Below are 24,702 nucleotides of genomic sequence, written 5' to 3' on the forward strand. Positions count from 1 at the left end.
TATACAGTGCGCGCAAATAAGTACCTTTTATAATTTAATAACCTTAACTAGAATTCCTATAAAAAAGAAAATGAACAAAAGAGACTTTGATTAATTTATAATTTATTTATGTCACTCGTCGCCGTCTACGAGGGATGTTCGAAAAATTAATTATAAAATTGATTTTTGTTGAGTCTTACCTAGGATACGCCAGTCGCAGATCACTTTTAAGTTTGGATAAAAGTTCGGAGACCGTTCCGAACTGCCTGAGCGTCATTTCCATTCCGGACGAGCTCAACATCGGGTTTCTATAGTCTCTAAATGAGCTCCTTCGAGAACTATGACTCTCTAAATCAGACATACTGCAATGCGAATACAAAGACACGATACCGTGTACGGATTTCTTTCCCCATTTTCTAATCCAATACGCATAATCTTCCGGATTGTATACGGGGGGTCTCTGCTCTTCCTACAAATTAAAAATATTCAAAATATTTGTTAATATCTTGTTTATATATGATGACTCACTTTTATTGGATCGTCTAGTTTCGTGAAACGATCTTTACCGTGCGAATCCGTATATTTTGTGATCGTTTTGCTTGCGGAATTGAGCAGGTGTCTGAAATGAAGATATATTTCAAATAAATACTCAAATATTATTTGTTTTCATATTATAATTGACCGCTAGTAAGTTTGATGTACTTAATTCATCAAATGAGTTACGACCATTACCCCTCTAGTTGAATACTATACTTTATCTACGACACTAACAATGAGTACTGAGTGGCAAACTAAGCCACGTACCACCGAGGAACACGTGGAAATTATTTTCAGTACTTCGGGTCCACCAATAAGAGGGTGTATTTGAAAATAAAAATATAAAATTTAAAAAAAAAAGGATTTTCTTTTAAATTCACGTAACTTTTCATGCGATAATCGAATTCTTGAACAAATTCTGTCCTTTTTTTTTATTTCGCATCGCTTCATATAATGGGGGAGAGTTAGGAACGTTAGCGACGTGAATACTAGGGGGCGTTGTTTCGTAATTAAAACAATTCTCATAATTGCCACTAGATGGCGTTAATATTACTAACAATTAAAACAAGAATATTTCTTCAAATGTCTATTAGATGGTTCGCGGAAAAGAAATTTAAAAACTTTACTGGGTAGAAAGTTCTTAAATTGGCCTACCTGCAGTAATTTAAACTGTTCTCATAATAATCGCCACTAGATGGTGTTAATATTACAAACAATGAGAACAAATAAAACTAACAATTTAGATAACTTAATACGTAATTAGTGGCGCCCTTGGTATATATTGTCAAAAATTATTATTAGTATTAAACGTTGCGAGACGTTTGAATTGACGTAATGAGAAACAATATTTACGTTAAATTTGATTAAAAAGTTATAAAAGGACTAAAAATGGCCGATTATTTCAACTATCACATGATTATCAATTTGGTAGATGTCGTTGTTGGTACTAGTTCGAAACAGATACGAAAAATATGATTTTTTGCACATTTTAAATGAAATAAATAGGTTATATTTGCATAATATTTAGAACAAGAAAGTAATTTATACTATACATTCGATTAGACAACGATTTTATGTTAAAATTCATTAAAAAAGTTATAAGAGGACTAAAAATGGCCGATTAATTCGGCTAATTCCTGTAATTTACTACAAACAGTTCGTTATCAATTTGATAGATGTCGTTGCTGATACAAAACGATACTTGTACCATATTTCTTATCATTAGATGGAACTTTAAGTGCAAATCTTAGTTCAGTGAAAGATCTCTCAACATGGTTAAGTTACAAGAAGTGTTAAATAAGTTTCGGGAAATTTATGGAAAGAAAATTTTGGTGAAGTGGTGCAAATTCGCTCAAGTGCTTAGTGAATCGTAGTTTTATTGTGTGATAACCATTAGAGTAATTCATCATTTCAATACGGAAAACGATCAAATTAATGGATAATCGATTAAAACGGAAACGAGGTGAGTTTTTTTTTGAAACCATAATATTTTTTTATCGCGAGACGCTACTGCATTCCATTACATTCGAGTTCGAACTTCAAAATTTCTATTTTTTAAATAGATCAGAACTAACAATAATTAATATCACAAAAAAATTTTATCATAAATATATTTGATTCGATTTTTTTGGATATGTTTTATTTTTTTTTATAGTTACTGTCATTGATATGTCTTATTCGATATATCGTAAAGTCTCTTGAGTATATGCAACAAAGAATGTAGCTTATATGATATACATACATGTTATGTTAGTTGCATAACTATTTAAATTCATCAAAAAGTTATAAAAGGACTAAAAATGGCCGATTTATTCAGCTAAATACTGTAATTTACTACAAACAGTTCGTTATCAATTTGGTAGATGTCGTTGCTGGTACTAGTTTGAAGTAGATACGAAAAATACATTTTTTTGCATATGTTGAAGGAAATAAATGAATTATATTCATATAATATTTAGAACGAAAAAGTAATTAATACTACATATTTGATTAAACAACGATTTCAAGTTAAAATTTATCAAAAAAGTTATAAAAGGACTAAAAATGGCCGATTAATTCAGCTAAATACTGTAATTTACTACAAACAGTTCGTTATCAATAGATAGATGTCGTTGCTGATACGAGTTCGAAATAAATATGAAAGATGACATATTAAAACATATTTCTTATCATTAGATGGAACTTTAAGTGCAAATCTTAGTTCAATGAATGATCTGTCAATATGGTTAAGTTAGAGTAAGTGTTAAATATGTTTCGAGTTGTACGGAAATAAAATTTTATTGAAGTTTATTAATATTTCTCATCGCGAGACGCCACTGCATACCACTACATTCGAGTTGGAATATTAAAATTTCTATTCGTTAAAAATATGAGAACTAACAATAATTTAACTAATATCTCACAAAAATTTCATTATAAATATATTTAATTCGATTTTTTCAGATATGATTTATGTTTTTTTAGTTACTGTCATTGGTTGTAATGGCGGCTACATACGAAATCACAATCATCTAATAGTGAAAGACGTATAAAAAGTCGAAAGTAACTGTACATAATAATTTATTAGGTAGTTCTCTTCAACTCGACCGCAATAATGCTTCTCGGTCTTCATTTATAATCACAATATCGTCATTATTACTGACTCTGAACCAAAACGAATAACTAGCTAACCGTTAAAAAAATACGAAATAAAACAAGAAAATTTATCGAAAAAAATAAAACAATTTACCCGAGAAATCGTTAATTTATGTGTGATTAAAAATTGAAAGACGTTTATATAACAATTATTCATCTGCTTTTTAACGGGGTGTTAAGTCCTTTCATACAGGGTGAATCGAAATACTGTATTTTATGTGTGTATGTGAGAACTACCAATATTCTTCTTTTTTATCTAATTGATTTCGATAGATTTGATGGAGGTACATCGTTAGCTTCTGCCATGTTTCTTGTGTCATCTGTCAAAATTTTACATAAATCTGACAGATATATTAGCTTTGGTAATTTTATACTCTCGAGGTTCTTTTGTTTTTTGGCTGTAGGAAATCGAAAAATCGTCCGATTTCAATGATTTTCTTCTAAATCTTCGTTTTTACGGCGGATTTACGAAAAAAAAATATGGAAAATATCTGACCTGGAGATTTCATATAGTTTTATGACTTTAAATGTGACCATAAACGCACTTCTTCGCATATAATCGTTCATAACTTTGTTACAAAGCATCAAACGCTGTTCATATATTTTTTTTTTGGCGATTTATACAAAAAACGAACATTTTGGAAAAGAAAAATGTTTATTTATTCATTTTTTTATCTCACTTATAGTTTTCATATGGTTTTCTGACTTTAAATGTTGTCATAAACGCTTTAGAAAATCGAAAAATCATTCGATTTCGATGATTTTTTCTGAAAAATCTTCGTTTTTAGTGAGACTTTATGTGAAAAATATAGAAAATATCTCACTTGAAGATTTTATATGGTTTTATGACTTTGAATTCTCTTTAACAGTCAACCTTAGTAAGATACTATTTTTTTAATGGTGAAAATTTTCAATTTTTCAAATTTAACTTTTAATATTGTACACTTGAGTACAATAAGTGATTTTACAGACGATTATACGTGAGAAAAGGTCAATTTTTTAAGAAATTGTTATAAATTATTATTTTCAATTGTAAAAACGTGATCAATCGACATTTTTGTATAATTTTGTTTTCAGTTCGTTCATTTTTTGGTTTAGATTATGAAAAAAAATATAACAACTTGATTTGATTATTCGGAAAAAATTTATCAACAATGATACGTGCATGAGTACATTTCCATGAATATTTAAAGCCCTGAAACCAACATAAGTTTCCTTTTTTTATTCCCCTAATTTTTTTTCGTAAACCCGCCGTAAAAACGAAGATTTCAAAAAATAATTCATCGAAATCGGATGATTTTTCGATTTGCTAGAACCAAAAAACGAAGAAACCGCGATAGTATAGAATTACCTTAGTTTTAATACTAAGATAAATAAAACAATTTTCGTTGTTTGGTAGATATGAAAAAAATAATAATTTACAATATTAATTAAACATTATTGTTCAGGTGGAAAAATTATAAAAGAAACCAAAGAAAATCACGTAAATATTATACCTAAACTCTCTATAAAATATTTTTTCTTTGAACAATATTCTGTCAGACTTCATAAATATATTTCCGTCGTAAGAATTTTGGTGAATCCAGCCCTGTTATTTGTTTATATTGACGAACGGGCCTGTCAAGTTACATTTCCTAACAGATTTCGAAATATCACGTTAATGCACATGACCCCAACGTAACTGTTAGTTCACGTTGAATAGAAAAAAATAACATTGACCATGAAAGCAACGCTCTTATTTAATTTAGAGAATAAAAAAAACTTAAAACAAAAAAAGGGGCAAATAAAATTGTTTTTGTCGTTTTTCAAATTTATTGCGTGATAATTTATCACAAAAATGTCGAAAAATTCAACTTTTTTCGTATCTACACGGTCTTTTTTCGCTAAATTGTAAACATTTATATTTTTTATTCACTCTATTTAATTACCACACCTCGTATATCAATTTCTCACACCAAATATCTCACTTAATGTTTTAGTTATATTAGAAACAATTTTATAATAAATTTCAACCCCTATAGTCATAAAATCAACCCGTCAATGGAATTTTAATGGATTATTTCACCCTGTAAGCATACATACAAAATTTAATTCAAAACTTTGGTTGCACCCTGTAAGCAATAATACAAAGCGACTTATTGAAATCGGGTTTAAGTGGCTTGTTTCACCCTGTATTCATACATGCAAAACGAATTATTTTAATTTAATTCGAAATGTTTGTTTTACCCTGTAAGCATAAATACGAAGAGTTTCGTTTAAGTTGAGATTAAGCGGCCTGGTTCACCCTGTAAGCATACATACAAAATTTAATTCAAAACTTTGGTTGCACCCTGTAAGCAATAATACAAAGCGACTTATTGAAATCGGGTTTAAGTGGCTTGTTTCACCCTGTATTCATACATGCAAAACGAATTATTTTAATTTAATTCGAAATGTTTGTTTTACCCTGTAAGCATAAATACGAAGAGTTTCGTTTAAGTTGAGATTAAGCGGCCTGGTTCACCCTGTAAGCATACATACAAAATTTAATTCAAAACTTTTGTTGCACCCTGTAAGCAATAATACAAAGCGACTTATTGAAATCGGGTTTAAGTGGCTTGTTTCACCCTGTATACATACATGCAAAACGAATTATTTTAATTTAATTCGAAAGGTTTGTTGCACCCTGTAAGCATAAATACGAAGAGTTTCATTTAAGTGGAGATTAAGCGGCCTGGTTCACCCTGTAAGCATACATACAAAATTTAATTCAAAACTTTGGTTGCACCCTGTAAGCAATAATACAAAGCGACTTATTGACATCGGGTTTAAGTGGCTTGTTTCACCCTGTATTCATACATGCAAAACGAATTATTTTAATTTAATTCGAAAGGTTTGTTGCACCCTGTAAGCATAAATACGAAGAGTTTCATTTAAGTGGAGATTAAGCGGCCTGGTTCACCCTGTAAGCATACATACAAAATTTAATTCAAAACTTTGGTTGCACCCTGTAAGCAATAATACAAAGCGACTTATTGAAATCGGGTTTAAGTGGCTTGTTTCACCCTGTATTCATACATGCAAAACGAATTATTTTAATTTAATTCGAAAGGTTTGTTGCACCCTGTAAGCATAAATACGAAGAGTTTCATTTAAGTGGAGATTAAGCGGCCTGGTTCACCCTGTAAGCATACATACAAAATTTAATTCAAAACTTTGGTTGCACCCTGTAAGCAATAATACAAAGCGACTTATTGAAATCGGGTTTAAGTGGCTTGTTTCACCCTGTATTCATACATGCAAAACGAATTATTTTAATTTAATTCGAAAGGTTTGTTGCACCCTGTAAGCATAAATACGAAGAGTTTCATTTAAGTGGAGATTAAGCGGCCTGGTTCACCCTGTAAGCATACATACAAAATTTAATTCAAAACTTTGGTTGCACCCTGTAAGCAATAATACAAAGCGACTTATTGACATCGGGTTTAAGTGGCTTGTTTCACCCTGTATTCATACATGCAAAACGAATTATTTTAATTTAATTCGAAATGTTTGTTTTACCCTGTAAGCATAAATACGAAGAGTTTCGTTTAAGTTGAGATTAAGCGGCCTGGTTCACCCTGTAAGCATACATACAAAATTTAATTCAAAACTTTGGTTGCACCCTGTAAGCAATAATACAAAGCGACTTATTGAAATCGGGTTTAAGTGGCTTGTTTCACCCTGTATTCATACATGCAAAACGAATTATTTTAATTTAATTCGAAATGTTTGTTTTACCCTGTAAGCATAAATACGAAGAGTTTCGTTTAAGTTGAGATTAAGCGGCCTGGTTCACCCTGTAAGCATACATACAAAATTTAATTCAAAACTTTTGTTGCACCCTGTAAGCAATAATACAAAGCGACTTATTGAAATCGGGTTTAAGTGGCTTGTTTCACCCTGTATACATACATGCAAAACGAATTATTTTAATTTAATTCGAAAGGTTTGTTGCACCCTGTAAGCATAAATACGAAGAGTTTCATTTAAGTGGAGATTAAGCGGCCTGGTTCACCCTGTAAGCATACATACAAAATTTAATTCAAAACTTTGGTTGCACCCTGTAAGCAATAATACAAAGCGACTTATTGACATCGGGTTTAAGTGGCTTGTTTCACCCTGTATTCATACATGCAAAACGAATTATTTTAATTTAATTCGAAAGGTTTGTTGCACCCTGTAAGCATAAATACGAAGAGTTTCATTTAAGTGGAGATTAAGCGGCCTGGTTCACCCTGTAAGCATACATACAAAATTTAATTCAAAACTTTGGTTGCACCCTGTAAGCAATAATACAAAGCGACTTATTGAAATCGGGTTTAAGTGGCTTGTTTCACCCTGTATTCATACATGCAAAACGAATTATTTTAATTTAATTCGAAAGGTTTGTTGCACCCTGTAAGCATAAATACGAAGAGTTTCATTTAAGTGGAGATTAAGCGGCCTGGTTCACCCTGTAAGCATACATACAAAATTTAATTCAAAACTTTGGTTGCACCCTGTAAGCAATAATACAAAGCGACTTATTGAAATCGGGTTTAAGTGGCTTGTTTCACCCTGTATTCATACATGCAAAACGAATTATTTTAATTTAATTCGAAAGGTTTGTTGCACCCTGTAAGCATAAATACGAAGAGTTTCATTTAAGTGGAGATTAAGCGGCCTGGTTCACCCTGTAAGCATACATACAAAATTTAATTCAAAACTTTGGTTGCACCCTGTAAGCAATAATACAAAGCGACTTATTGACATCGGGTTTAAGTGGCTTGTTTCACCCTGTATTCATACATGCAAAACGAATTATTTTAATTTAATTCGAAAGGTTTGTTGCACCCTGTAAGCATAAATACGAAGAGTTTCATTTAAGTGGAGATTAAGCGGCCTGGTTCACCCTGTAAGCATACATACAAAATTTAATTCAAAACTTTGGTTGCACGCTGTAAGCAATAATACAAAGCGACTTATTGAAATCGGGTTTAAGTGGCTTGTTTCACCCTGTATTCATACATGCAAAACGAATTATTTTAATTTAATTCGAAATGTTTGTTTTACCCTGTAAGCATAAATACGAAGAGTTTCGTTTAAGTTGAGATTAAGCGGCCTGGTTCACCCTGTAAGCATACATACAAAATTTAATTCAAAACTTTGGTTGCACCCTGTAAGCAATAATACAAAGCGACTTATTGACATCGGGTTTAAGTGGCTTGTTTCACCCTGTATTCATACATGCAAAACGAATTATTTTAATTTAATTCGAAAGGTTTGTTGCACCCTGTAAGCATAAATACGAAGAGTTTCATTTAAGTTGAGATTAAGCGGCCTGGTTCACCCTGTAAGCATACATACAAAATTTAATTCAAAACTTTTGTTGCACCCTGTAAGCAATAATACAAAGCGACTTATTGAAATCGGGTTTAAGTGGCTTGTTTCACCCTGTATTCATACATGCAAAACGAATTATTTTTATTTAATTCGAAAGGTTTGTTGCACCCTGTAAGCATAAATACGAAGAGTTTCATTTAAGTTGAGATTAAGCGGCCTGGTTCACCCTGTAAGCATACATACAAAATTTAATTCAAAACTTTTGTTGCACGCTGTAAGCAATAATACAAAGCGACTTATTTAAATCGGGTTTAAGTGGCTTGTTTCACCCTGTATTCATACATGCAAAACGAATTATTTTAATTTAATTTGTATAAAAATTAAAGTGAGAGTAGATACTTTAGTAATTGTGATGGCAAAATCTACTTTGTACCTCATCGAGGTCACGCCATTTTTGTCTATTATTATGGATTTCTGTCGAAAGCTAAACCACACGATTTACCACTTTATTAAAAGAAAATATTTGATAAAAGAGAGATTCCTTAATCAGGCAAAAATTATTCAAATGAATAAACGTGATGGAATTTGTTTTTTTTTTTTTCGTTTATTTCGACGTGATCAAACTTCACAAGACGATTTTTTTGTGGATTTGTTTGTTATTTGGATTCAAAAGAAATGGGTGGTTACGGTTTTATTTGTTCAAGATAGTCAGGGCAGTACTAGCACATTCGAATGTCAATTTTAAAATTTTAAAAGCCAAAAAAACTTTTCGGTCGATTTATGTAAATGAAAAAGTTAATTATTTCGTAATTGGCAGTAAACGTCTATTTTTATTTTTTGGAGTGTGTTCATAATGTAAGGTTTCTTGTTTATTTTTACGGTTTCAAGATTTACAAAAAAATGTTTAATAAAAGATTCTGGACCGATCCTATAAAGGCACATACAATGCCCTTTTGCGAATGTTTTATACTACTGCTACTTAACGATCACATAAACTTATCTACCCGTCTAAGAACAAAAAGCAAAATATTAATAAAAATTCAAACAAAATTTACGCCTGCTAGAACCGGCCCTGGCAAGATTATTTGTTTCTGTTAATTATCTTCATTAAAAAAACGTACAATTATGAAATAAATAAGGTTAGGATTATAAAGTTTTGACAGTTGAATTTATAATTTAATATATTACAAAGAAAACGAGTGCAGTATTAAAAAAAAATGTTGTCAAGTAAATTTCTGAATAACAATAAACCCCGTATAATTGTAATCGACTCGAAAAACTTTTAATTCAACAAATTATGTTTCCTTGTGAACGCACTATGAGCATGTTTTATATTCGGTATATTTTTATAAGTCTAAATGATGTTTTGAAAGTGATCTACGAGTAAAAAGTTTGGAACCTCTGGTTTAAAGTTTCCATTTTATATATTTAATATTGTTTACGATCGAACTATTGTCTTCCAATTTAAATAATAGCTCGTCGATTTATTGGACTCACTGTACTATTTACCAATTCAAGTGACACTGGAACCGATCAAAAATTAGCTAATAAATGACGCAATGAAAGACAAAAACTCTTTGGCTGAATAACGATTACATAATAATTACGAATTATATCTTTAATTGTTCAAATTCTCAATCTAAATAATAAAATCAGAATATAATAATTGTACTAGAATTTGTAACAAGTCCCGCTATTATTGTAATGGAATGCAATCCAAGTTTCTATACGTAGTTTCTTGAAAATAACGTTGACGAGTTGAGGGAACGAAATACAAAGTCGATGTCCACATTTAAAGATAAGGGCCGGCGCAAGGTGAAATGGGAAAATGATAATTTCACTGAACATATTTTTCATAATATTTTTTGTGACCCAAATTCTTTTTAAACCTGTATATATTAATTTTTTTTATTAATTTTGAGACGCATTGTATTACGTTAATAACTTCATTCTTTTAACAACAATAAACTAAAAATAAATTTCCGATCTCCTAGTATTCATTCAATAATCACAACGGTAAACAATGTACCTGATTTTTTTGTTTCGCGATTAAATGTGACGTAGAGCAACAAAACTGAATTCTACAAGTTATTCTTCTATATGACGTATTTTTGATTGATTTAAATCTTTTCGAGGAAACCGTCATGAAGTTCCATATGATTTCTACCCGGATTGTTCAATAACTGAAAACAAAATCGAAAAAATCGGTAATCACCGTGGATTAAATCAAATGACAAGTCACTTATGTCATATTCTTGCTAGAATTGGTGGACGAATAAGTAAAAATGATCCAAAATGTGAAAGGACATGTCATGTATTCTCCAACAAGACATGCATCAATTCATATCGCATTCTCGGTCCAGGAGAACACCCGATCTTGTTCCTTGTGATTTCTATCGTTTTTCAAGGCCGTTGAATATATATATATATATATATAGAATATATATATATATATATATATATATATATATATATATATATATATATATATATATATATATATATAGAAGGTGATAATAAGTATTAATGTAGTGTCATTATTTAATAGCACACCTTGTATCTAAAAATATTTCACGTGAAAGTTCCTAAAAGCACATTAAAGTTAATGATTCTATCAAATTCTAATAAGATAATGAAGTGGTAGCTGAATATTTTTCGCCTTGTATATTACAGATTCGTAAATTCACAAAATACGAAAAAAAAAAAATACCTCATTTAACAATATTATTATACATTATAATTTTTATTTATTTAAAAAGCCGGTCCTGTATAACTGTAGTTACGATAAACAGATGACTCTGATATACCGTTTTGTATGTTTCTCGTGTAATAAAATTGTATATCGTAGTTAATTTTACGAATAACTTAGTGTTAAGTTCTGGTTTTCATTATTTTCAATTCAGTTCATATTTTTTTCAACTTGATTTTATGTTAATCAATTTAAATATTTCATAATTAATATTTACGTCCACAGCAAACGTTGTTGCCAAACGTATTGATTAGTTCGAAAACTTTTGGGATAATGATAATCACGTATTCACTTAAAAGTCAAATGTCACTTTTAAAATGAGAGTTATGCAAATATCTTTCTCGATCTATGAATTTATTTTAATATCAAATTAGTTTTCACTATTTTTTAAAAGATACTATCTATAATTTATATCAATTAAATTATAATAATGAACAGCATTGTATAAAAAATTGGGTATACGTATACAGAAGTAAATTCTTCGTCCTTCACTATCATGAAGCGGTGAAGCCAACTTAAATATTCTTCCCCTAACCTAAGAAAAATAATTTTAAATATATTTCTAATTAATACTCTTAAGTAATTTGTCGTTTTTTGTGTTTCAACTGGTTAATTTCCATACCCTCTATTTTCTATTTGGATACTAGAAATTAAATTCTTATGAGAATTTACAACTCTTGGTGGGAAAATAAAACGGATTGGCATCACTGCCAGTTGTCGCAATCAATATTGACGCTTGCGTTCTATTCACTAACATATACTCGTAGTTTGGAAATTACCAGCTAGATGTCTTTCATAGAAACTGCGTTGTTAGTTGCCTACACGGTAGGTTGGGGTATGAATTTTTGTACACGGAACGCAGTAGTGAAAATTGGATGACAGGTGACAGAGATCAACAACATAAGCTGGCACGTCAAAAGAAAGTTTCTGTTTTATATTATTTATCTAATATTATATTTACATACGACAAAATAATTGAAAAAAATCTCACTATAAAATGCAATTAATAATATGTGTATTAACGGCGGATTATTTCCAATAAATTCGTACGACTATGTTGTCGACCGTTAGTGATGGCTACGTCACGCCTATTTCCGTTCCGATATTATTCGCAGATATAAATAATTACGTGATGTGTTTTTATACGAATCGACGCCCCATCTTCAGAGTAACACGCTTAGAAAGATGCTATCGAATTCGTTTTTGATCGAATTAATGACCGTTTTTCATTTACGTTAATTGATCTGGCAAATTCTGATTTGATTCGAATTCAAACAGGATGTCAATTATACGAGGGAGTGTTAATAATAATTAAAAAAAAAAAATAAAAATTGAAAAGGCGATTTCCTGAGCACGGTTGTAATTATAAAATTTTCGTGATTCAAGATTTATTTAACAATCATGGATGTATACATGGTGTTTACTTATATGATGCAATTAAACTAGAAAAAGTCAAATTAATACAAAAGACAAAGTTTTAGAACCCAATTGGATACAAAAATTTGTATGTTTATAAGCGTTTCAGAACTTTTTTTATTTCTTTTTGAGAGGTGAGATAAAAAAATTGACAAGTTTTGTTGCTTTTTCGGTATTTTTCATCTATTTTTTTGGATAAGCAGTTTTAATTCGGAATTACCTTATTTTTCATTTGTTTAAAAATATTGAACATGCGTACGAATTTTAAAATTTCTTAGATAATAGGTGACGACGAATATGAATCATTTACACCTTAGCATCTTCAAGTAATTCACCCCTTTCGAAGGGTACAATTATAGTCTGAACAGGGATTCGTTTTACTGCAAGCAGTTTTTCTATTGAGGAACACACATGTTCTTTAATCACCCCCGTATTCACTATATCTGACCACCAGTGACTTTTTTCCTGTTTCTAACCTCAAAATTTCACTTGTAATAAAGAAAATTTCTTAAGAAGTGGACGTAAACGCATATTTTGAGGAGAATTATTTATTGGAAGGGTTGAAACTATTAGAACATATCTGTAATTAATGTATTATAGTCTCAAAAAGAGATTATGTTGAAAAAATAGAAATTATTTGATAAAAAAAATCATGTTTTTTTGCTAGGCATGGAACTTCTCAAACAACCCTCGTACATAGTTGACGCCACCATACGAAAAATGTCTTGTTTCTTTTTTAGGTTAGAAACGTCTCAAACAACCCTCGTATAAAGTTAAAACGACCTTACAAGGGCAGTTTGGCGTTAAAAATTATGGTTTACAATTAAAATGTTCAAATTCAAACATAAGAAAAGTTTTCTACGCACACCCTGTAGTTTCGATTGTGCAATTATCGATTTTCACTTATTTCCAAAACGACTAGTGACTAGTAACTATTTGAAAGAAATCAATGAACGTTTTCAGTCATTTTTCTATTAAAAATTTTCTGAATATCCCTCGTATCAACACATAACCTCACCGTGAAGTGAAATAAATATTATAATGTAAACGTAAAAAAAGTATTTTTTTAAACAATCTTTTATATTTTATTCTAATTTGCAGTTTATCTCATTTCTATATTAAACATTCTCGACAAGATTACATATTAATTACAAACCTGTTTAGTTTTAATTGGATTAACATAGTGATTATAAATTTACGTAGCATCCGTGAAATAAAATGATTTTAATAACGATAAATTTTAATCCGATGTGAATATACCAGGCCGTTCATTACTTGCCTACAATGAAAAGTTAACGCTTTTTTGGTAAAATGCCTTTTATTTCGAAAATAAACTAATTATTTAAATTCATAATCCTTTAATATATAACAGTCATAAATAATTTTGGCAACACCGCCGAATCTCAACAAAAGAAACGTCAAACAATCAGATACTAAATTTTTAGGTTAAATTTAGATAGTTTAAATTTCAATGAGTATTTAATGTAAATATATGAATATATAGTGACTCAATTACAACGAAAAATTTATATTTTGATAAATTATTAAAAAAAATTGAATGAATTCATTATAAACCACTCGCTATATCATCATTAATCTCGACTGAAGCCTCGTCATTTCTCCATCCCTACGATTTCAAATGACAGTTTTGTTTTACATAAAAAAGAAGAAGAATTGTCGATGTACGGAACGTAAATGTTATAAAATTGATTCACACAAACAGTTTCTGCTATATCAAAACGATATAATTAGTAAAATGATTCTGCTATAAAATAATTATTTCGTTTGTTTTAACCGAACAGGTACGTAATGAGAAACGAAACACTCCCATCTGTCACAATGGATTTTATGTTAATCTAAAATTTGTTTGTATTGTATGTAAATTTTTATAGTTTCTTTTCGATCATATCAATAAATAAATAATTATTCATTTATAAATATTCAATTCGGATTCTTATTTAATATGTCCACTCTGTTGTATGGTACTGAAATATGTAATAATTAGATCAGGGTTGAAGACTTTAAAAATGGTAAAAAGTGAAAAAAAAATAATAATTCACAAAAAGAAAAAATAAAAAAAAAACTTTGGATATATCAATTTCCACATAAATTTTGAGGTTATGTGAAAAGAGTGTTTATACAAAAGTTGTAGATCTTTGTCTTAGCTACAATTTCGACATTTGTCTTTTTTTCATCGGACTTATAGTTTTCTCGGAAATCAAGATAAACCGTTTTTTAACCCCTTAAAAACGCACCCCCTTCCACTTACCGACATTAGATCGCCCGTGAATTCTTTATCTTTCATTTTTATTATATTCTCTTCTTTTTTACGTTTTCTTTTTTTTAACAGACGTATTAAATTTTATTTTGAGGTTAGAATTTTTACTACTGTTATGTGCATAGTTTTTACCCGTTGCTTTCTAGTTATCTATTCGAGTAAAAACAAGCAGCGATTGGATCTCTATAACGTGATTTGGTACTTACATTAATAAAACGTTCGATTTCCATACAAAAGATTATTAAAATATGAGAACTTCTGTTTCGCATACATTCAAATATAACGTTATATCATAAAAGACATTCAATTATAGAATACGTAGTTCGAAATGAAAGGTTAATGACTGATCTTGATAAAGTGTTAATTTTAAGTTGGTACGCATGAAATAACTAGATACAATCCATTCAAAAACTTCCGTTAAGAAGAATTTTAACAAAAAAAAAACTGTTATTCTTGTAGTGAAATTATATTAAAAATTCTATTTATGTAAATTGAAGGTTATCTATAAAGTAGTTTTCGAGTTTTATAGTAGATGGTGTTCGTGGCTGTTCGATTAAGCCAACTATAGAAATCGTATATGATTTTATTATAATCATTTTTAATGAGTCAAATTTATTATTATGAATGTTGGTTGTGAGTCGTCATTAAATATTTTTATGTTGTTTTAATGAGTGTTCAATTTGTTAACGTCTCAATAGAAATAGTAAAAAGTAGCACGAGAGTCTTGTGGATTTTCAAATAATTTACGTTTGAGGACGACCGTTACAACTGTGTAGAATAAAATCAAGATCAACTGGTTGGTATTAGAGTTGTAAATAATTGATTTACAATTATTTGTTTTATAAAGCTTTATATCGTGTTATACAGTATGGCGCATTTGAAAGGATATGTCGTTAATTAAAGTGATTATAATCTTTTTTTTTTTAATTTAATAATTTATTTAAAATTATCTTGATGCTATTTTGAGGGGTTCGTATAAAAGCTGAATGAAAAAAAGTATGAAAATTTGGATGAACAAATATAAAAAAGGTGAAAAATAAATATAATATAAAAATGAGTAGTTTTTAAAAAAATGTAAGTAACTTTGAAATTTCAAGTTGGTTTGAAAAAATACTCGGAAAATTCGACAAGAGTTTGGAAAAATTTGAAAAACTCGCAAAGAATTTAAGTAATAAATATGAGAAATTTGCGAATAATGCGAAATTCTTGAAAAATTGAGAGAAAAAACTTGGAAAATATGAAATAAATCGACAATATCAAAGAAAATACGAATATAATTTCACAGTACCCGACACAAATTAGGAAAACTCGAAAAAACAAGAGAAATTGACGAAAAATATCAGAGGAAATTTGGATAAATTCAGGAAATTTGCAAATAGATTACTAAATCCAAAAAAAAAAATGGAAAAAACATGAAAGAACCGTCAAAAATTAGTAGAAAATGAAAGCCATTAAAAAAATGAGAAAATTTGAGTGCACTACGAGAACTTTGCAAAAAATGGGAAATACTTGAAAAAATGGGGGAAATTACCTGGAAAATTTAGAAAGGTGGGGAAAAAATCTGGGAAATATGTGAAAATGGGAGAAAAATTGGAAGACATGAAAAAAATTAACGCGAAATACTCGAAAATATGGGGAAAAAATGGCGAAATACTTGAAAAAATGGGAGAGATTTTGAAAATATGAAAAAATGGGGAAAAAATTGGAAAATGAGATAAAATCTGGAAAATTGAAAAAGTTGGGAAAAAATCTGGAAAATATGAAAAAAATGATTCGAAATACTTGAAAAAATGGGGGAGATTTTGAAAATATGAAAAAATGGGGAAAAAATTGGAAAATGAGAAAAAATCTGGAAAATTGAAAAAGTTGGGAAAAAATCTGGAAAATATGAAAAAAAATGATTCGAAATACTTGAAAAAATGGGGAAAAAATCTGGAAAATTTAGAAAGATGGGGAAAAAATCTGGGGAATATGTGAAAATGGGAGAAAAATTGGAAGACATGAAAAAAATTAACGCGAAATACTCGAAAATATGGGGAAAAATCTGGAAAATTGAAAAATGTGGGATAAAAATTAGGAAAATATGAAAATGGGAAAAAATTGGAAAATATGAAAAAAAATTGACGCAACATACTTGATAAAATGGGGGGAATTTTGAAAATATGAAAAAATGAGAAAAAATCTGGAAAATTGAAAAAGTTGGGAAAAAATCTGGAAAATATGAAAAAAATGATTCGAAATACTTGAAAAAATGGGGGAGATTTTGAAAATATGAAAAAATGGGGAAAAAATTGGAAAATGAGAAAAAATCTGAAAAATATGAAAAAAATGATGCGAAATACTTGAAAAAATGGGGGAGATTTTGAAAATATGAAAAAATGGGGAAAAAATTGGAAAATGAGATAAAATCTGGAAAATTGAAAAAGTTGGGAAAAAATCTGGAAAATATGAAAAAAATGATGCGAAATACTTGAAAAAATGGGAGAGATTTTGAAAATATGAAAAAATGGGGAAAAAATTGGAAAATGAGATAAAATCTGGAAAATTGAAAAAGTTGGGAAAAAATCTGGAAAATATGAAAAAAATGATTCGAAATACTTGAAAAAATGGGGGAGATTTTGAAAATATGAAAAAATGGGGAAAAAATTGGAAAATGAGAAAAAATCTGGAAAATTGAAAAAGTTGGGAAAAAATCTGGAAAATATGAAAAAAAATGATTCGAAATACTTGAAAAAATGGGGAAAAAATCTGGAAAATTTAGAAAGATGGGGAAAAAATCTGGGGAATATGTGAAAATGGGAGAAAAATTGGAAGACATGAAAAAAATTAACGCGAAATACTCGAAAATATGGGGAAAAATCTGGAAAATTGAAAAATGTGGGATAAAAATTAGGAAAATATGAAAATGGGAAAAAATTGGAAAATATGAAAAAAAATTGACGCAACATACTTGATAAAATGGGGGGAATTTTGAAAATATGAAAAAATGAGAAAAAATCTGGAAAATTGAAAAAGTTGGGAAAAAATCTGGAAAATATGAAAAAAATGATTCGAAATACTTGAAAAAATGGGGGAGATTTTGAAAATATGAAAAAATGGGGAAAAAATTGGAAAATGAGAAAAAATCTGAAAAATATGAAAAAAATGATGCGAAATACTTGAAAAAATGGGGGAGATTTTGAAAATATGAAAAAATGGGGAAAAAATTGGAAAATGAGATAAAATCTGGAAAATTGAAAAAGTTGGGAAAAAATCTGGAAAATATGAAAAAAATGATGCGAAATACTTGAAAAACTGGGGGAGATTTTGAAAATATGAAAAAATGGGGAAAAAATTGGAAAATGAGATAAAATCTGGAAAATTGAAAAAGTTGGGAAAAAATCTGGAAAATATGAAAAAAATGATGCGAAATACTTGAAAAAATGGGGGAGATTTTGAAAATATGAAAAAATGGGGAAAAAATTGGAAAATGAGATAAAATCTGGAAAATTGAAAAAGTTGGGAAAAAATCTGGAAAATATGAAAAAAATGATGCGAAATACTTGAAAAAATGGGGGAGATTTTGAAAATATGAAAAAATGGGGAAAAAATTGGAAAATGAGATAAAATCTGGAAAATTGAAAAAGTTGGGAAAAAATCTGGAAAATATGAAAAAAATGATGCGAAATACTTGAAAAAATGGGGGGGATTTTGAAAATATGAAAAAATGGGAAAGAAATCTGGAAAATGGGAAAAAATTTGTTAAATATGAAAAAATGCAGAAGAAATTTGTAAAATATGAAAAAATTTGAGAAATTTGGGAAATGGGTGAAAAATTTAAAAAATTACTTGAAACATCAATCAATTCGGAAATAATATGGAAAAAATCATGAAAAAAATCATGCTTGCGAACGGTACAACATTTGGAATAATGAATCGAGCCTCACGTTATAACCCTAAATCAACATACATCTAACTCAATTCAGATAAAACTAATGCTCTACTAGTCAAATTAGTAAATTACACCACCACATTACACCCTGCGCATCACGATTCTCGAGTCGAAGCCGAGGACATCACGATTTGTCTTCATACCTTGGTCGAAGCTACACCAGGCACAGGACCGAGATTTCAGCTTTCGACAAATAACTTGTTCATATTAATTAATAGAAAGTTAATTAATTATTGTTTATACATAGATATAATACTTGTAAATCGATAAATCAGATCGCTGCGCGTATCCATTATTCAGATTATTAAATCGAACAAAATGAAGATTTCATATCAATATCAACCTCAATTTAACGCCAAAGCGATTATTTTCACTTTTACTAAAACTAAGATAAATAACAGAAATAAACATTATAATAATAACACGCGGATAGAAAATCAAAACGAATACAACTAATGACATTAGAAATGAAATAAGATTATCTAGGACAGATCGTTAAGCGAAACAAAAGAAGAAGAAAAAAAACTGGCAGTTGGCACCGATTACCTGACACGGAGAAAATCCTTTGAAAACTCACATCTACTTTGGATCGAATCGAAAAAAATTAATTTCTCTTTGAATGTTTTGCTCTTGATTTCGATTAAATCACGTCGCGTGTATTCACGTTTTCATTTTTATTATTGTAACTGTGTTTTGTTTAAATAAATTAATTTTTCATTATTCAGAATTACACAGTCGATTAGAAAAGAATAAAACCCTGTATTTATATAGGACATACTGTATATTTGTCCAATTGGTGATTGTATTGAGAATTATGAAGGAAATATTTCGAAATGAATTTGGTACACTGGGAAAAATGAGGAAATTTTGTTTAAAATAATTCGGAAAATTCGGAGGAATAAGAGAAATGTGATGAAAAAGCGGGAAATCTAAAGAACTTTGAAAGGTAAAAACAAAATTGGAAATATTCCAAAAGTATTGGGATAAATTAGAGAAAATTGGGAAAATACGATTAAAAAAACATGAAATTTGAAAGAATTAAAGAAACGTGATGAAAAAACGAAAAATATGAAAAATATTTGAGAATCAAAAAGGAAATTGGAGATTTCTCCAAGATATTGATCTAAATTGGAAAAAATTGCGAAAATTCGATATAAAAAAATGAAAAAATTTAAAACAATTGGAGAAATTTGATGAAAAAACGAAAAATATGAAAAATATTTGAGAATCAAAAAGGAAATTGGAGATTTCTCCAAGATATTGATCTAAATTGGAAAAAATTGCGAAAATTCGATATAAAAAAATGAAAAAATTTAAAACAATTGGAGAAATTTGATGAAAAAACGAAAAATATGAAAAATATTTGAGAATCAAAAAGGAAATTGGAGATTTCTCGAAAATATTGATCTAAATTGGAAAAAATTGCGAAAATTCGATATAAAAAAATGAAAAAATTTAAAACAATTGGAGAAATTTGATGAAAAAACGAAAAATATGAAAAATATTTGAGAATCAAAAAGGAAATTGGAGATTTCTCCAAGATATTGATCTAAATTGGAAAAAATTGCGAAAATTCGATATAAAAAAATGAAAAAATTTAAAACAATTGGAGAAATTTGATGAAAAAACGAAAAATATGAAAAATATTTGAGAATCAAAAAGGAAATTGGAGATTTCTCCAAGATATTGATCTAAATTGGAAAAAATTGCGAAAATTCGATATAAAAAAATGAAAAAATTTAAAACAATTGGAGAAATTTGATGAAAAAACGAAAAATATGAAAAATATTTGAGAATCAAAAAGGAAATTGGAGATTTCTCGAAAATATTGATTTAACTTGAAAGAAAATAGGAAAATTCGATTTAAAAAAATTGGGAAAATCCGAAAGAATGAAAAAAGCGGGAAATCCAAAGGAAATTGATTTAAATTGGAAAAGATTAGAAAAATTCTATTGAAACAATTCAGAAAATTCTAAAGATCTTCAAAAAACTTTACTGATATCGAAAGAAATAGGAAATTTTAGGAAAAAAGTAGGGAAATTCGAAAAAACTTCAAGGAATTCGTTGGATTTTAAGAAATTGATAAATAACTAGGAAAAATTTGAAGAAAGTTAGTGGGAAAATTCAAAAAAGCTCAAGGAAGGATGCTGAAAATTATGAAAATCCACTAAAAGATTGATAAACTCGAAAAACATGAGAATCCAAAAAAACTTTCAAAATCAAAAAGGAAATTGGTTTAAATTGGAAAAAATCAGGAAAATTCGAAAGATTCGAAGAAATTTGATGAAAAAAGCAGAGAATCCAAAAAAACTTTCAAAATCAAAAAGGAAATTGGTTTAAATTGGAAAAAATCAGGAAAATTCGAAAGATTCGAAGAAATTTGATGAAAAAAGCAGAGAATCCAAAAAAACTTTCAAAATCAAAAAGGAAATTGGTTTAAATTGGAAAAAATCAGGAAAATTCGAAAGATTCGAAGAAATTTGATGAAAAAAGCAGAGAATCCAAAAAAACTTTCAAAATCAAAAAGGAAATTGGTTTAAATTGGAAAAAATCAGGAAAATTCGAAAGATTCGAAGAAATTTGATGAAAAAAGCAGAGAATCCAAAAAAACTTTCAAAATCAAAAAGGAAATTGGTTTAAATTGGAAAAAATCAGGAAAATTCGAAAGATTCGAAGAAATTTGATGAAAAAAGTGGAGAATCCAAAAAAACTTTCAAAATCAAAAAGGAAATTGGTTTAAATTGGAAAAAATCAGGAAAATTCGAAAGATTCGAAGAAATTTGATGAAAAAAGCGGAGAATCCAAAAAAACTTTCAAAATCAAAAAGGAAATTGGTTTAAATTGGAAAAAATCAGGAAAATTCGAAAGATTCGAAGAAATTTGATGAAAAAAACAGAGAATCCAAAAAAACTTTCAAAATCAAAAAGGAAATTGGTTTAAATTGGAAAAAATCAGGAAAATTCGAAAGATTCGAAGAAATTTGATGAAAAAAGCGGAGAATCCAAAAAAACTTTCAAAATCAAAAAGGAAATTGGTTTAAATTGGAAAAAATCAGGAAAATTCGAAAGATTCGAAGAAATTTGATGAAAAAAGCGGAGAATCCAAAAAAACTTTCAAAATCAAAAAGGAAATTGGTTTAAATTGGAAAAAATCAGGAAAATTCGAAAGATTCGAAGAAATTTGATGAAAAAAGCGGAGAATCCAAAAAAACTTTCAAAATCAAAAAGGAAATTGGTTTAAATTGGAAAAAATCAGGAAAATTCGAAAGATTCGAAGAAATTTGATGAAAAAAGCGGAGAATCCAAAAAAACTTTCAAAATCAAAAAGGAAATTGGTTTAAATTGGAAAAAATCAGGAAAATTCGAAAGATTCGAAGAAATTTGATGAAAAAAGCGGAGAATCCAAAAAAACTTTCAAAATCAAAAAGGAAATTGGTTTAAATTGGAAAAAATCAGGAAAATTCGAAAGATTCGAAGAAATTTGATGAAAAAAACAGAGAATCCAAAAAAACTTTCAAAATCAAAAAGGAAATTGGTTTAAATTGGAAAAAATCAGGAAAATTCGAAAGATTCGAAGAAATTTGATGAAAAAAGCGGAGAATCCAAAAAAACTTTCAAAATCAAAAAGGAAATTGGTTTAAATTGGAAAAAATCAGGAAAATTCGAAAGATTCGAAGAAATTTGATGAAAAAAGCGGAGAATCCAAAAAAACTTTCAAAATCAAAAAGGAAATTGGTTTAAATTGGAAAAAATCAGGAAAATTCGAAAGATTCGAAGAAATTTGATGAAAAAAGCGGAGAATCCAAAAAAACTTTCAAAATCAAAAAGGAAATTGGTTTAAATTGGAAAAAATCAGGAAAATTCGAAAGATTCGAAGAAATTTGATGAAAAAAACAGAGAATCCAAAAAAACTTTCAAAATCAAAAAGGAAATTGGTTTAAATTGGAAAAAATCAGGAAAATTCGAAAGATTCGAAGAAATTTGATGAAAAAAGCGGAGAATCCAAAAAAACTTTCAAAATCAAAAAGGAAATTGGTTTAAATTGGAAAAAATCAGGAAAATTCGAAAGATTCGAAGAAATTTGATGAAAAAAGCGGAGAATCCAAAAAAACTTTCAAAATCAAAAAGGAAATTGGTTTAAATTGGAAAAAATCAAGAAAATTCGAAAGATTCGAAGAAATTTGATGAAAAAAGCGGAGAATCCAAAAAAACTTTCAAAATCAAAAAGGAAATTGGTTTAAATTGGAAAAAATCAGGAAAATTCGAAAGATTCGAAGAAATTTGATGAAAAAAGCGGAGAATCCAAAAAAACTTTCAAAATCAAAAAGGAAATTGGTTTAAATTGGAAAAAATCAGGAAAATTCGAAAGATTCGAAGAAATTTGATGAAAAAAGCGGAGAATCCAAAAAAACTTTCAAAATCAAAAAGGAAATTGGTTTAAATTGGAAAAAATCAGGAAAATTCGAAAGATTCGAAGAAATTTGATGAAAAAAGCGGAGAATCCAAAAAAACTTTCAAAATCAAAAAGGAAATTGGTTTAAATTGGAAAAAATCAGGAAAATTCGAAAGATTCGAAGAAATTTGATGAAAAAAGCGGAGAATCCAAAAAAACTTTCAAAATCAAAAAGGAAATTGGTTTAAATTGGAAAAAATCAGGAAAATTCGAAAGATTCGAAGAAATTTGATGAAAAAAGCGGAGAATCCAAAAAAATAGGAAATGCAATATAAAAATTAGGGAAAATTCTGTTCAAAAAAATGGGTTACGAATATTCCATAATTTTATTAATCTCTCATTAATAAAAATAGACTATAACATTCTCTTAATTTTATTTAATTTTGTCAAACTAGCTCATAATAAAATAAATTTTGACAAGCTCATGTCGTTTTTTTGCCGTGATAATACCCAGAATTTGACGTGAAATATTTTCCAAAATAATGGGGTGACCCGCCAATTTGATTATCAAGATAGCGGGCGTTATGTCGTTATTACAAAAAAAATTGCCGACAATACGAGGAAAAACAATTTAAACGTATGTTTATCGGTCCGAAATGATTTGATGAAAAGAAATGGCTATTCCCTGTTTTACCCCAGACGCTAACGATCCCCGCGGTTTTCTTTTTCTATATAATTAGTCCCCCTATCGTGATATCGAAATTAGCGGGCCACCCCATTATTTTGGAAAATATTTCACGTCAAATTCTGAGAATTTCACGTCGAAAAACGGTATTTTTCCACCTTGACAGACCTATTTTATTTTTATTTAGTTCTAAATGTGCATTTTGACAAAAACTTTTATATAAAAAAAAAACGTTAACGAAACCTACTTTTTCTTCTTGAGTTGTCCGAGTGTCATGGTTATTTCTTGTCGTAGAAATGTTATCCCATAAAAAACACCACTTGAAAATCACATTATTAGAAGTTCGAACTTCACCGTACGAATAATAAAAACCAACGACGGATGCCGTGCGTTTACGATAAAATGAACACAACCGACTACCGCGTCTTCTCGGTTCGACGAGGCATGCGAAACATCGCGCTTAAAGGCCTTTAAATCACGCAATTTCCATCCGGGGAGAGGGGGAATAGATAAATTTATTAAACAAACAAAGAATTTTAATAACTGTAATTAAAAAAAAATGGTATTTCTATATTTATAATGATTAATTTATATAATATATACAGGATGTCTAGCTTATGAACAGGGACGTATTGGGGAGCACGAAATATGACGATTGGGGTCAATTTATCTTTATACCCAAGTTGGTGGGAGGTGTAGGGCGAAAATTGCGAAAAAAATGAATTAAAAATTCTAAATTCGTTACACTGAGTGTTAAC

General features: G+C 28.9%; 1 protein-coding gene across 3 annotated transcripts in view; it reads right to left on the reverse strand.

The window, feature by feature from the left end:
- Positions 1 to 24,400, reverse strand: part of LOC130894063 (uncharacterized) — a 43,581-nt gene extending 19,181 nt beyond the window's left edge. Inside the window, exons 1-3 of one of the 3 annotated variants that reach the window (XM_057800608.1) lie at positions 24,192 to 24,400; positions 508 to 598; positions 180 to 448 (exon numbers count right to left, since the gene is read on the reverse strand). In XM_057800608.1, the coding sequence (XP_057656591.1) occupies positions 180 to 448; positions 508 to 598; positions 24,192 to 24,220 (389 nt within the window). In that variant the 5' untranslated portion in view covers positions 24,221 to 24,400. The remainder of the gene's footprint in view (positions 1 to 179; positions 449 to 507; positions 599 to 24,191) is intronic. The other 2 variants (XM_057800610.1, XM_057800609.1) reach the window with 2 other exon arrangements.
- Positions 24,401 to 24,702: the final 302 nt, after the last annotated feature.

Source organism: Diorhabda carinulata, chromosome 5 (assembly GCF_026250575.1).
Source record: "Diorhabda carinulata isolate Delta chromosome 5, icDioCari1.1, whole genome shotgun sequence".
NCBI lineage: Eukaryota > Metazoa > Arthropoda > Insecta > Coleoptera > Chrysomelidae > Diorhabda > Diorhabda carinulata.